Source organism: Zalophus californianus, chromosome 7, assembly GCF_009762305.2.
Source record: "Zalophus californianus isolate mZalCal1 chromosome 7, mZalCal1.pri.v2, whole genome shotgun sequence".
Classification (NCBI taxonomy): Eukaryota; Metazoa; Chordata; class Mammalia; order Carnivora; family Otariidae; genus Zalophus; species Zalophus californianus.
In genome coordinates, this window is record NC_045601.1 from 53,583,347 (window position 1) to 53,595,689 (window position 12,343).

The 12,343-nt window shown below is 45.3% G+C and overlaps 1 protein-coding gene across 1 annotated transcript in view; it reads right to left on the reverse strand.

Moving 5' to 3' along the window:
- LOC113927334 (sine oculis binding protein homolog) overlaps positions 1–7,782 on the reverse strand; it is a 158,474-nt gene extending 150,692 nt beyond the window's left edge. Inside the window, exon 1 of the mRNA XM_027603100.2 lies at positions 7,575–7,782. Within this exon, the coding sequence (XP_027458901.1) occupies positions 7,575–7,670 (96 nt within the window). The 5' untranslated portion in view covers positions 7,671–7,782. The remainder of the gene's footprint in view (positions 1–7,574) is intronic.
- Between the last annotated feature and the right edge of the window lie 4,561 nt (positions 7,783–12,343).

Sequence of the window (12,343 nt, forward strand, 5' to 3'; positions counted from 1 at the left end):
GACAATGCCTAGCATTTAGAATATACTCAAGTCAATGTGCTAGTACATTTGAATACATTCACAAATATTTTCTTAAGTGTATAAATACAGAGAAATGATCAAATAAATTTCAGGGAAACTGATTCTAAAAATAAGTATGTGCAAGTTAAAAGAATTGTAATATCCAGTGTTAATGAGCAGTCTCCTAGTATTGAAAATTTAAATTGATACAACTTTTAGAAAGGGTTATTTGACCGTATGCAGTAAAAGCCTTTAAAAATGTACATACCCTTTCATTCAGCAATTTTATTTCTCAGCACTGTAGGAACTATTCTAAGGAAATGAGCGCAAAAGTATGCATGTTCAGGAATGTTTATCTCGGTGTTTTTTTCTTAGAAACAAACTATATGCCAAACAATAGGAATCTGGCTAAATAAATTACAGCTTAGTCATGGAATGACTAAAATGGAATACTATTTTGCCAATAAAATATACACTGTAGATAAATTTTTACTGCCTTGAAAAGCTATTAACAATATATTGTTTTTAAAGGAAGGATAGTACACTGTAAGACCATTTTTGTTTTAAAAAATACTATATATCACACATAGAAAAGGGCATTAAAAGACATATATCAAATGTTGATAGTTATTGTGTCTGCGTGGGAAAATTACAGGCTTTGTTTTTCTTTTAGCTTATTTGTATTGCTTATTCTACCACTTCTATCATGTCCATGTATTTTTATAAAAATAAATCATTTTAATTAAAAACTAACACAGTCTTCTCATAGACAACCATGTCAGTCGCATGCACAGTCCTAATGACAATAAAAAGGATCTGTCAGTTACATGACTTAACTTCAAAACATTCTGACACACATTGTCCATGAAAGTGAAGCCTATGAGAAATACTTTCAAAGGAAAAGGAAACCCCCGATCCTAAACAATGTATAAGGTAGGCGGAAAAAATGCTAGTATCTCTGCTGGTTGAGATTATGAATGATAGAATGATGGTTATTTTTGGAAAATATTTTACCTCCCTTTTCATCTCCATGTGTTCTGAGGTAGATTTCTATTAAGCGTCATTGAACTCATTAATTGAGATTTTAAAGGGGGGTGAGAGAGCAATCTGCAGAAGAGAGCTGATTTCTTTTGCAGACGTAAGAACTGAACTTGATTACAAGTCAGTTTTGAGTTCTATCCCCACATTGGGCCTAAAGTTGGGTCCAAGTCATCTGTCTTAACACAGGCCAACATGTCACCTATCCCAAATAGGTGAATCAGTTTTATTTTAGAGTTCTGCAAGAAAGTCGGAAGGTAAAATTTAAATAATGCAGAAGAAATACTCTAAGAGCCCTTTACAGATTACAAAATACTTCCACATTCATGATCACACCAGATCAGATGGTGTCCTAAGGATGAGCCACTTCCCACAGATGACCCATTAGTGGGCTATCCACATGCATGGAATCATAAGAGCGGTTGGATTTACACAAGAGTACCCATTGAGCCTTGATGGTTTCACCTGAACTACAGCCTTTCATCTTGAGATCCTGTAAAGATGGTCACTGCACTCCATTTGGATCATTTTGTAGCATTGTTCTCGGCCACAACACAATGATTACAATGCAGTTCTAAGGGCAGAAGACCCATCATAACACTAAAATCCAACTCCGGCCTGGAGCAGCCCCATGGAGAAAGTCTCGTTCTCTTATTGATAGATTCTAAATGGGATATCCATATAATTGGAATATGAAACCAAAATTGTGTGTTTCCACATATAAAACCTATATTGCTCTATTGTCTTGTTGTGACATGGAGCGGACAATTATGTCCCCACATTTTAATCTGTGGCCAGGACATCCAATGTCCTCAAAAAGGTCAAGCAAATGCTGTGAAATTGTGGATTCCAGCCCTGAGGCTAACATTGTGGCAAGCAAGGCAGGTGTGCGGCTCTGTGCAGCTGTGTCCAATCACAGCTGCAGAACTGCCCTAAAAATCACCAGGACTTGTTACATTGTCTTTCTGTCCCTGCCAAAGCCACTTGCCTTCAGACAGGACAGAGTTCCACAGCCCTTTGGTTATATAAGAGATATTAACACCCATCAGTCTACAGATCCTAAAATATACATTCAGAAAATCTTACCATATTCTTTCATGTCTATTTACATATTTCAATTGGCACCATCAAAAACAAAGTGCCCTATTTTTTTTCTCATTCTACCTAGTAATATCCCTTCTCTTTTAGGAAAATATTCAATAATCTTATTAGCTTGCGAGTGTAAGGGTGGCTGACTTCCCATTCCACAAGAGGAAGTTTGAGACCTCAGAGCTTTTTAAATATTCTGCCTTCTACTACTTCTAATAATTTTTTTAAAGAAAGAGAAGTATAAAGACTCTTAATGACAAGGACACTTGCCTACAAGATAAAAAAAAGTACAGTCACCTTAACAAGACACTCTCTCTCCCTGCAACTCCCCTTTTTTCAGTCACTTGTGCTCACTGATATTTGCCCTTTTCGAGGCCCTGTTTTGGACTTTCCTTTAAAAACTGTTACCTCTTGGTTTCTATGAGTCTGCCTTTCACACAAGGAGAGCAGGGCTTGGCTTCTCAGAGCAGTGCTTGGCAAGCATGGAGGCAGGAAACGGAGAAGGGAATGAGTCTGTCAGACTCATTTTCTTCTAGTTCAAATGTTTATTTCAGATTCGGGAGGAAGTGGAGTGGTTCCTTTCCATTTCCTCGTCTCTGGAACCTGCGAGTTGTATAAGGCTTAGAGAATCTTGCGCTATCACACTCACAGGTTCACAGACAGAGAAAGAGACACTTTTCAGAAAACCCTGGTTTGAACAGAGGAGAATTCATAGCACTCTGTGCCCTCCCACAACTATCTTACTGGATTTTGACTGGAGCCTTGAGCAGGACAACGGAGAGCAATGTGGAGGAAAAAGCTGGTGGGCTCAGGAACATCCTTTTCCAGCTTCCAAGCAGTAAGGACCATGTCCCAGCTAACATTAGTCCCCAGCCCTGCCACGTGGCACACCTGAGGCCACTACTACTCAGCAGCGAGGTCTCACATAATTTGTGAATGCCAAGGTGAGATCTGTCCTGAGCCCACTTTCTAGGTTCCTGAGACTGTGTCTGACATTAGGGTGGAGTTTCAGCAGCAAAACTTAAAATATACCTGTTTTAGTAATGAGCTGATTTCAACCCTGAACATGCTGACTTTTCCACATTGTGATTTCTCTCTCTCTTTTTTTTAAATGGAAACCAATTTATCTCACTGCACTCACCAACTTGGCTCTGCAACTTGGTTTATTGTCTATGCTGTTGACACAGGTCATTTTTTAATGCCAAATGTAGACCATCAGAAACCAAATTAGCAAATCTTGTGGTGAGTTTACTACTAAACTCTAACAGATGTGCCTGACTCTAACTGTAGGCATCAGGACTGAAGCATAATTTTAAGTACAAATTACTTACAGGGAATATTTATAGACAAAAAAAATTCTTCAGTAAAGGAGACCCTAAGACATGTAATTCAGAGTATCCTGTAGTTTAACAATTGATAGAGAAATAACATTGTAAATGCATTAATTATGGTTTGTTTAGGAAAGTTTCCAGGGCAGAGTGCTTGATCTAATCACATTGGTTTTGTCAAAGCACTTTAAAAGATAAAAATCTGACTCATTACCTCTACTCATAGTGTGGTTTTTTTGAGTTGCATCGCTGTTCGGTAGCCACTAATCATGTTCATTAAGATCTATGTATGCAAAATGCATACCCTTAAGTACAACTACATTTACACTTAACACGTGTATTTACATTCACACATCCAGTAGTACAAACTACTTTTTATATTATATCTACCATGCTCCAGATGAACTCCTAAAATGAATTAGCCCTTCTATATGTTGGGATTCCCTCCTAAGATCCATTTATTATGATACATATGAGCTAACAGTATATTGAAGACATATATCTTCATTAGATACAAACACAATACTTACTTTAGAAACCAAAAATAGTCAAAATGTAAATTGCATCGCCATCTAATTTTTAAAAATCATCTCTACTGGTCACTAATTAAATTAGGCATACTGATTATAAATACAGTAAAGTAACAAGTCTCTTTAATCAAGAAAAACCAGGATGAAGCGAGGAAGAAGAAAAGGAAAGATAAGGAAACATTGTAAAGGTCATAACAAGGCAAGCATTTCTACTGGAAGATATTTTCACTACACTATAAGCAAGCTATGCCAAGTCATGTACTTTTCACACACAAAATTATATTGTATCAAATTTAAATTTGTTACAACTGCCATGCACATTAAACCAGTGATAACGAAAATGTAACGCAATATCTGATCTAGTGAAACAGCGACCAACATTAGCTCCCAGCCACATGAAGACAATCTCCAATGCCATTACTGGTGTCAGCTAAACCTCAGCCAGTCTGTCTTCTCCGGCCATTTTTAAATAAATATGTAACTATCTCAATTAGGAGATCTTGAAGAAAGCCTCCTGATGAGGTGATTCTGTTGCTCATTCTCAGTGTCCTGCATTTGCTGTACTTAAAATAGACACTTGTACCAATGTCCTTTCTATTACCCGAAGGGGGAAAAAAAAAAATCACATACACACCAGTCTTTTTTCTTTCAGCTCACAGAGAAGCAACTTGATCCAACCAGTGTCGAAACCTGAGTAGGTCACTGTACACCATGATAAAATTCCCTAATCCCTGAGCCAAATCTCCCTAAGGGGGGCCTTCTCCTGATCCTCTACTTCCCAGGCTGACTTTTCCATTCGCTCTCTCCTCTTTCCCCCTTTCATTTCCCCTACCTTCAAGCCTTGATATGTGATCCTCGGTGGGGGCTCAGGTTTCCGTTTTTACAGCTTAGGCCGCGCTGGCTGTATACATTCCTTTCTTTCTGCCGGGCAGTGATTACTTACCAGGGTTTAGTTTACACTGGTCCAGATGAAAGCCGTTCAGATGAAGGCAAACACAGCCAGGCCGCTCCAGCAGCGCCGATATGAAGCTGCACAAGGCCACATTGTGTTCTCGGTGACATTTTGTTGCACATATTTTTATACAGGGCAACCAACTTGTTATGTTACTCTACACTGTAGGTTTGCGGACAAGGAGGAGTAATAATATGATGAGGCTAAAGGAGGGGTTTTATTCATGTGGTTATTAATATTAAAAGCAGAAAACATAGTAATGAGTTCAAAATAACCTTTTCACTGTTTGACTCTGAGAAATTACTTTTCAGATGAGGACTTTGGGTGCTCTTCTATTAGAGGAATACCTACAAAACAATTCCACTAGAAACGGGAATTCATGCCTATTGGCATGGTGTGCACTGACATGACTGAAGATTTCCGCCGGGATCTCTCATACATGGGTCCAAACCAGACAGAAAATACCAGTGCTCCAGGCGACTGAATTATTTGCTGCGTAAAACTTCTTATTTAATGCTACTCTGCACAGAAATGAGGAGGACTAAAACTTCAAATAGTAGGTGGTGATTTGGAAGAAAAATAACATTTTAAAAAGAGGAAATTCTGCGCACGAAGGTTAATACCATACTTAGTCCTGAAGCATTGGCTAAAAATTGTGTAATTTTTCCCCTTCACACAATGTTGTTTTTGTTTCTTCCTCACCAGTTCAGACAAACATCTGTTATACTGTAGAAGGACAACTATCTCCCAAACCACGGAGTGCGCCCGCAGCCAAAGTCAACAACTCGAGCCCCAAGCATTGAGCACAGTCAGCCTTTATATCCAGCCGGGATAACATTTCACATGTTTTGATTAAAATTAGCTAATTTGTAATTCTAGAACCTATGAAACTTAAAAGCTGCCATCCATATAGATCACATTAGGCTGTGTTTTAAAGGGCCAGTGCACACTGTGATTTCCTAGTGGCTTCCCTTCTCTCCTCTTCCTCCACCCCCCAATTTAAAATGAAATGGAAAAGTAATCTGGAAATGCAAGACAGGAGGAAAGGGTAAGCGAGAAAGAATGGTTATTGTAGACTGTTTGAATTCCACCCCCATTGTAAGACAACAACTCCTACTGGTCTCTCTTTTTAAAAACTATCATTGAATTCAACGGTGGTTTCCATCGGAAGGAATGGCATTGATTTCCAAGGCAAATCTTCCTTAACTCTCCTTGGACTGATTGATGCTGCCCCTCATGCTTTCAGGCACAAAGTTCCTCACCCAGAAATAAAAACTCTAATCTCCAAATCGAGATTGCTACAGACATTTTCCGGTGGAAAGGAAAGCTAAACACATGCACCTAGGTACTCATATAACAAGTCTTATCCATGTGCTCCTTTCTGAACGGGGGCTTCCCAGAAGGCACCCTCATAGAATATGCTTGTTCTAAGCAAGAAAGCATCAAAAGCGATAAATTTTATTTAGTTGCATGCCATTTTCATCCAGTCTGTCTTTTAAACACAAACTTCCCCAACCTGACCAAGTCAGATGGCAGTGTTTCGAATTCTATGCAGAAGATGGGGAACACCAGGACGGCTGCAGAATGAAAACTAAAGTCCCCCTGAAAACTGCTACTTGTTTGTAATTCACAGAAAGAAAAAAAAATATATTTTTTGAAATCCAGAAAGACTCGTGAAATCAACACAGAATAAAACCCTCGCCAGGCAAAAGCTTCAACTTCATGGAAAAACTCCGATTTGATGGGGGGGGTGGGGGGGGTCCGGAGCTGAGCGGTACTCTTGTGCAATCGCTCCAACGCGAACAGCTGGAGCGCCAGGCTGCTGCGCTCACCACCTCTGGAGCACCGCTGGCCTGGCGGGGAGCCCAGCCTCGCCGAAAGGACTCCGGGCTGGCCTTTCCGAACAATGGGCAGGCGCTCTGGAAGGCCGCCCCTCAGACAGTTATCTCTCAGCCGGGCTAGCCCGGGTCTGCTCAACTGTGAAGTGGAGCACGCCAAGGCGAGAGGGAGGCGGAGGCAGCCGAGGGAGAGGAGCGGACAGGGGCGGGCAGGGCGAGCCGGCGGTCAAAACGGTACCCAGCCCCATACCGCTGGGGCCGCACTTGCGGGGACACTGACAGCCTCTTCACACCATCGCAGCTGGCTAGTTGGGGGGAAGCGGGATCGAGGAGCGGGGAGATGAACTGGAGGGAAGGGTGGAATCGAGCGCTCCCGGGGTTCCGTGGCCCGGCAGCTCCTTAACTTTGGAGGCATCCGAGGAATGGTTCCCGAAGAGAGGGGGAAAAACTACACCGCCGACTAGGAAAGCCTCCTCACCATGTCCACCCGCCACTTGGGCCCCCGGTCCCCTCCCACTGAAACGCGCCTGTGCCAACCTGGGGTTTATAAGGTTAAATAGTATGTGGTTTCCCGGCCGTCCCCCCCCCCCCCGCCCCCATCAAATCGGAGGTAGGCAAATCTCGGGGATGCAGCCCGCGAGTTGGCCTCGGTTTTGCACCTGGAGGAGGAGCTGAGGCTTTCTGGGCATCCTACAGAAACTGACAAGCGCTCCCCGTGCCCCCCAAATCCTTACAACGGCCCAAAGGGAGCGGGAGGAAGAAAGAGCTCAGTCTCTCCAGCCCCGAAGTCCAAAAATACCTTCATTTCCTCATTGATCTCTCTTTTCACTGGGTGAGCCGGTTTCCTGCTCCTTTTATTTTCCGGAGGTCTCCCTTCTTTCTCCATTTCTGCCATGTTTTTGTGTCTGGTTTCTGTGGAGATGAAATGGCTGCTGCCGCCGCCGGCGGTGGTGGTGGTGGTGGTGGTGGTGGTGGTGGCGGTGGTGGCGGTGGTGGCGGTGGAGGTGGTGCTGATGGTGGCAATGCTGGCGGAGGTAGCGGTGCTGGCGGGGCTGGGGCTGGGGCTGGGAGGGGGGAGGGCAGGCGGGCGCCGGAGAAGCGGGGTCTCTTCTAGCGGCGGAGAACGTCAGTGGCTGTCAGAGGGAAAGGTAGCTCGAGGAGTCTCGGGGATGCCGCCGCCGCCGCCGCTCCTGCTCCCGCTGCCGCTGCCGCCGCCGCCGCCAACGCCGCCGCCGCCGCCGCTGCCCCTGCCGCCGCCGCTGCTTCTGCCGCTCCCGCCGCCGCCGCCGCCGCCGGGCTGCATCCTCGGTGCCCCGTGGAGTCGTCAGCCATCTTCCGTCGCTCTGTCCGTCTGCATGGGCGAGGGGAACGAGGGCCGGGCGCGGAGAGAGCTGCTCTGGGCGTGCGTGCGTGGATGTGTGTGTGCGCCCGGGAGAGCGCGCCAGCCCCGGCGCCCAGCGCCTCCCGCGAGCCGAGCCGGGGGCGGGCCGGGGGACGGCGCGGGGAGGAGGGGGCGGGGGAGAGCTAGGGCAGGGAGGGGGCGGGAGGGAGGGGGAAAGGTGGGGGGGCTAGGACGGCCCCCGGCTCCGGAGCGGGCGTGGCTTCCACCGTCACTGAATACGCGGATGCTGCGCGGCTTCGGGGGCTGCTCGCGGCCGCTTGCTCATCCGCGGCGGGCACCGGCGGGACACGGCGCCCCTCGCGGCTGCCACCTCGGCGAGACGGCCCCCCGGGGCCGCCCCGACCCCAGCTGTTCTCCTTAGCTCAGTGATGTGGGCTCGCGTGGGTCTGGAGTTGGCTTTTGAGCCCGTCCTAGAAGCTGCTGAGAGAAAAAAATGAGTGGGGGTGAAGGGAGGAGGTTGGGCGGTGGGAGGGCACGGGGACCCGAGGTCGAGTTGCAAGAGGGTCGATTTCCTCCCCAGCCCCCCACCCCCGCCCCGGGGAAAGCAGACTGCGCTCGACGCCTGCGGATCCGAGCTCTGGGGTCTTGCGGGAAGGAAACCACAGCCCTGACCTCCCCCCCCGCCACAGTTGCCAGGACAGTGTTCCCCTCCGGGGGCCACCTAAGGGCGCGTGGAGGCGGGAGGCCCCCTGGAGAGGTCCCTGCGTCCGCTCTGCGGGTCCCCAACGCGGCGCGGGCTACGACTGCGCTGGCAAGACCGCTTTGCCTCTCAATGAACCACTTAGAAGTAGGACATCTCGGCCCTCAGCCCCCTGTTCTTTCTTCTTTCTTTTCCCTCCAGTTCTCTCTCTCTCTCCCTCTCTCTCTCTCTTTCACACACACACATACACACACAGTGTCTCACTACAAAGTAACAGCTTTACCCTGTGACCCCGTGCGCGCCCTTGTTCCAGTGCCCTGGGCTTAACCTCAAAAGCACTGGGTGCTGCTGGGAGCGCAGGGTCCCGCGTAGGGTTCCATCCTCCGGGAGCTGGCTGCCCTCGCCCCGCCCGACGGGACCCTCCCTACACCGCCCGGCGACACTTCACCGCGACTTCCCTGCGCCAGGCTGCTCTCCCCCAGCCGTGATCGCTCCCCCTGAGCTCTCGCGCCTACGCTTGGGCCCTCTCGGTCCACGCCTGGGGCCAGCCAAGCGCGGATTGCGTTCGTCGCTCTCTGGGTTGGGAGGCACTGGCGTTAGCGGTTTGATGAAGCTTCCGTAAGATACGCAGCCCTGGATGCACGTACGCGCTGCAGGGGACACATTGACGTTCCCCTCTTCGCTTTCCCGCGCCGCGACACTTCGTAATTACCTGACACAATGCGATATGGGGGTGTCCATTGTTCCACTGCTTGATATTATGGAGTGTTCATTATAACAGTGGTGGAACTTAAAATTACACAATTTTTTTAAGTACTTAAAGATTGAATGAATCGGTTTGGGGAATATGAGTCAGCTTTCCATTAAAATCTGTTTGGCCTGTCAAATGAGGCTCATTCTGGGTATCACATTGCCTAATTTGAATTTTAGCCTTGTTTTGTTTCTTGAACGTCGAATTAGAGATATTTGGGGACGTACTCGGGAGGACTAGGCACCTCCAAGGTGGCTATTTTGCATCTTAGCATTATTTTGTTTCGTAAATGCCAAATTACAAATACTTGGGAGTGTGTCCAAGAAAGCTGAACACCTCCCCTCGCCTCTTTTCTTCCCTGTGTGGAGGGACGGGGAAGGGGGGGGAGCCGCACCCTACTCTGCCTGGCTCGCTGGATCCCAGGCGAGCCAGGAGGCCAGAGTGAACGAGGCAGAATCAGACTCTGCTCCTGCAAGAGGTCCAAGCAAAACATTTGCCCGGAAAAAATGTTCAAGATCCTGGGGCGGTTATCTGGGGCAGAAAAAGTCAAGAGAGGAGGATTGCTGAGTTTTTAGGGAGCGCTCTGTGGTACAGGCGTCCCTTTATTCAAGATTTTTCCGGCAACCTCTGGGAATGTACCCAGGTATACACAGGTGTGAACCCAAGTCCTCTGGGAAGTCTTGAAGCCAGTAGTAGCCCACAAATGACCAACAATGACCCTGGCAGCAAGAATGAGGAGAGGAGCCCAGTCCTGTTTGCACCAACACGCTTCCCCCCCTTTCCTAGAACAATAACACAAGATCCCCCAAAGTGTGAAAGTGGGTGTATTTCTCAGTGAAGAATAGCATCCTAATGCTGTTGTCAGTAGGAAGAGATGAAGAGTGGGTCTTTTGGTTTTTCATTCTGAATTTCATCCAAAACATCTGATAATATGTGGGTTGGAGGCAGTTTGTTTTCTGTTTTGTCCTCTTGGTCTTTAATGAGTAGTCAGAAACTTTTTTTTTTTTTTACTTTTGAATATTCTAAACCGGTGGAAACATATGTTGTAAAGTATACACAAAGGGAAGCTTTTTGTCTTCTGAAAACATATTTAAGTCCCCTCTGTTTCCTTTGGTTCCAGAAATATTACAGTCGATTCACTGTTGTTCACTGGATATCAAATAACAGGTTATATACCCGAAGTCCTAAGATACAGTTTCACAAGTTAAGAATAAACAGAAAAGGTGAACTGTAGCCCAGAGTTATATTTAGAGGCAGCTATACTTCCTTTAAAGAAAATTTCTTCTTCTGCACTGGCTCGTTTAATAAAAATAGTGATATTAATCAGCCACCTGTCCTTTCACAGTCATATGTCCTCCAGAAAAACTGAGGTGAGAATGTTGTCCTAGAATCCATGATGCATATCTTCAGTGACAGAATGAAAGCCCATATAATATGTGTGAGGGAACTTTTAGTCCAGAATGAACTTCAGAACTAATGATTGTTATACCTTGTTAATGGCAAGTTTTAGGTTTCTTCAAATGTGTTATATATGAAGACAATTATAACAAGAGTTGCTGCTTTATGAATTTGGACATATCATGAGTCTAATAATGTTCTGTTGATAATTTTATTTTTTTTCTGTTGATAATTTTATACAGTCTGTTGGACTATAACCCTATGTAGGTAGGAACAATCTCCTATATCTCAAAAAAGCCACTCTTTCCTACTATGACTTACCATTATGTTCCAGCCACCAGTTCATACACACATACACACACACACACACACACACACACACACCACCAGTCAAGGCCCTAGACATAGAAATAGTCTTCAATATTCCCTTTACTACCTCTGACAGTCACCAAGAAAAGTATAGGAATGACCTTTTTCATACATTTCTCAGGTGTATTTTTGTGACTTTTACTCTTCAAGGCTTCTCTTGATATTCATTCAAACCAAATTCACCTGGAAAATACAACAGAGAGAAGATAGGAAAACCCCAGGATGGTGTGCTTTGGGCTCTTAACCTCTAGATCTGCTTCTTTGTTGTCTCTAAGAACACCTAACTCAGAGGCCCAGTCTTCATGCCTGGTAAGGAATGAATAAATATTTGCTGATTGATTTGTATGACATAATAACAAACTTACAAAGAGACTTTACTGTATATTGTTTGAAATTAATGCTCATCTTGAATAAGCTCTGTGGTCTAACCAAATATGGGACTAAAATATGTGGGGTAGTTACTATGCTGAACACATTGTAAAAACTACCTCATTTAATATTTACAAAATCTTATGAGGCACCTTTTACTGTTATCCCTATTTCACAAATGAGGAAACTAAGGCTTACACAAGCTAAGTTATTAAGTCACAAGCTACTAAGTATCAGGATTTGAGTCTGTAACTTTCTGTCCAACTCTAGTTACGGAGTTCTTGATACTACGATAACCTGACTTAATGAGCCCCTTTTAATAATCTGAATTTGATGTAATCTAAGCCCCATGGATTTTTTTTACATTTTCACACCTCTGAGATTGTAATATGTCTTACAATGATTTCTTACAATTATGAATGACAGCTTTTTCCACCCCTCAATACTCCATAAAATAATAGCACATTCTCCAATCAGTGGTGTAGTTGGTTATGTTAGGTTATGCTGCAATGGCAAATCAGAAAATCTCAGGACTTAAAGCAACAAACATTTCTACTCCTTGCTCACAAAAGTCTCCTGAAGGTCTGTGTGACTCTCCAGAGCAACTGTCCTCCGTGTGAGGTCTTGGCATCGCACCTC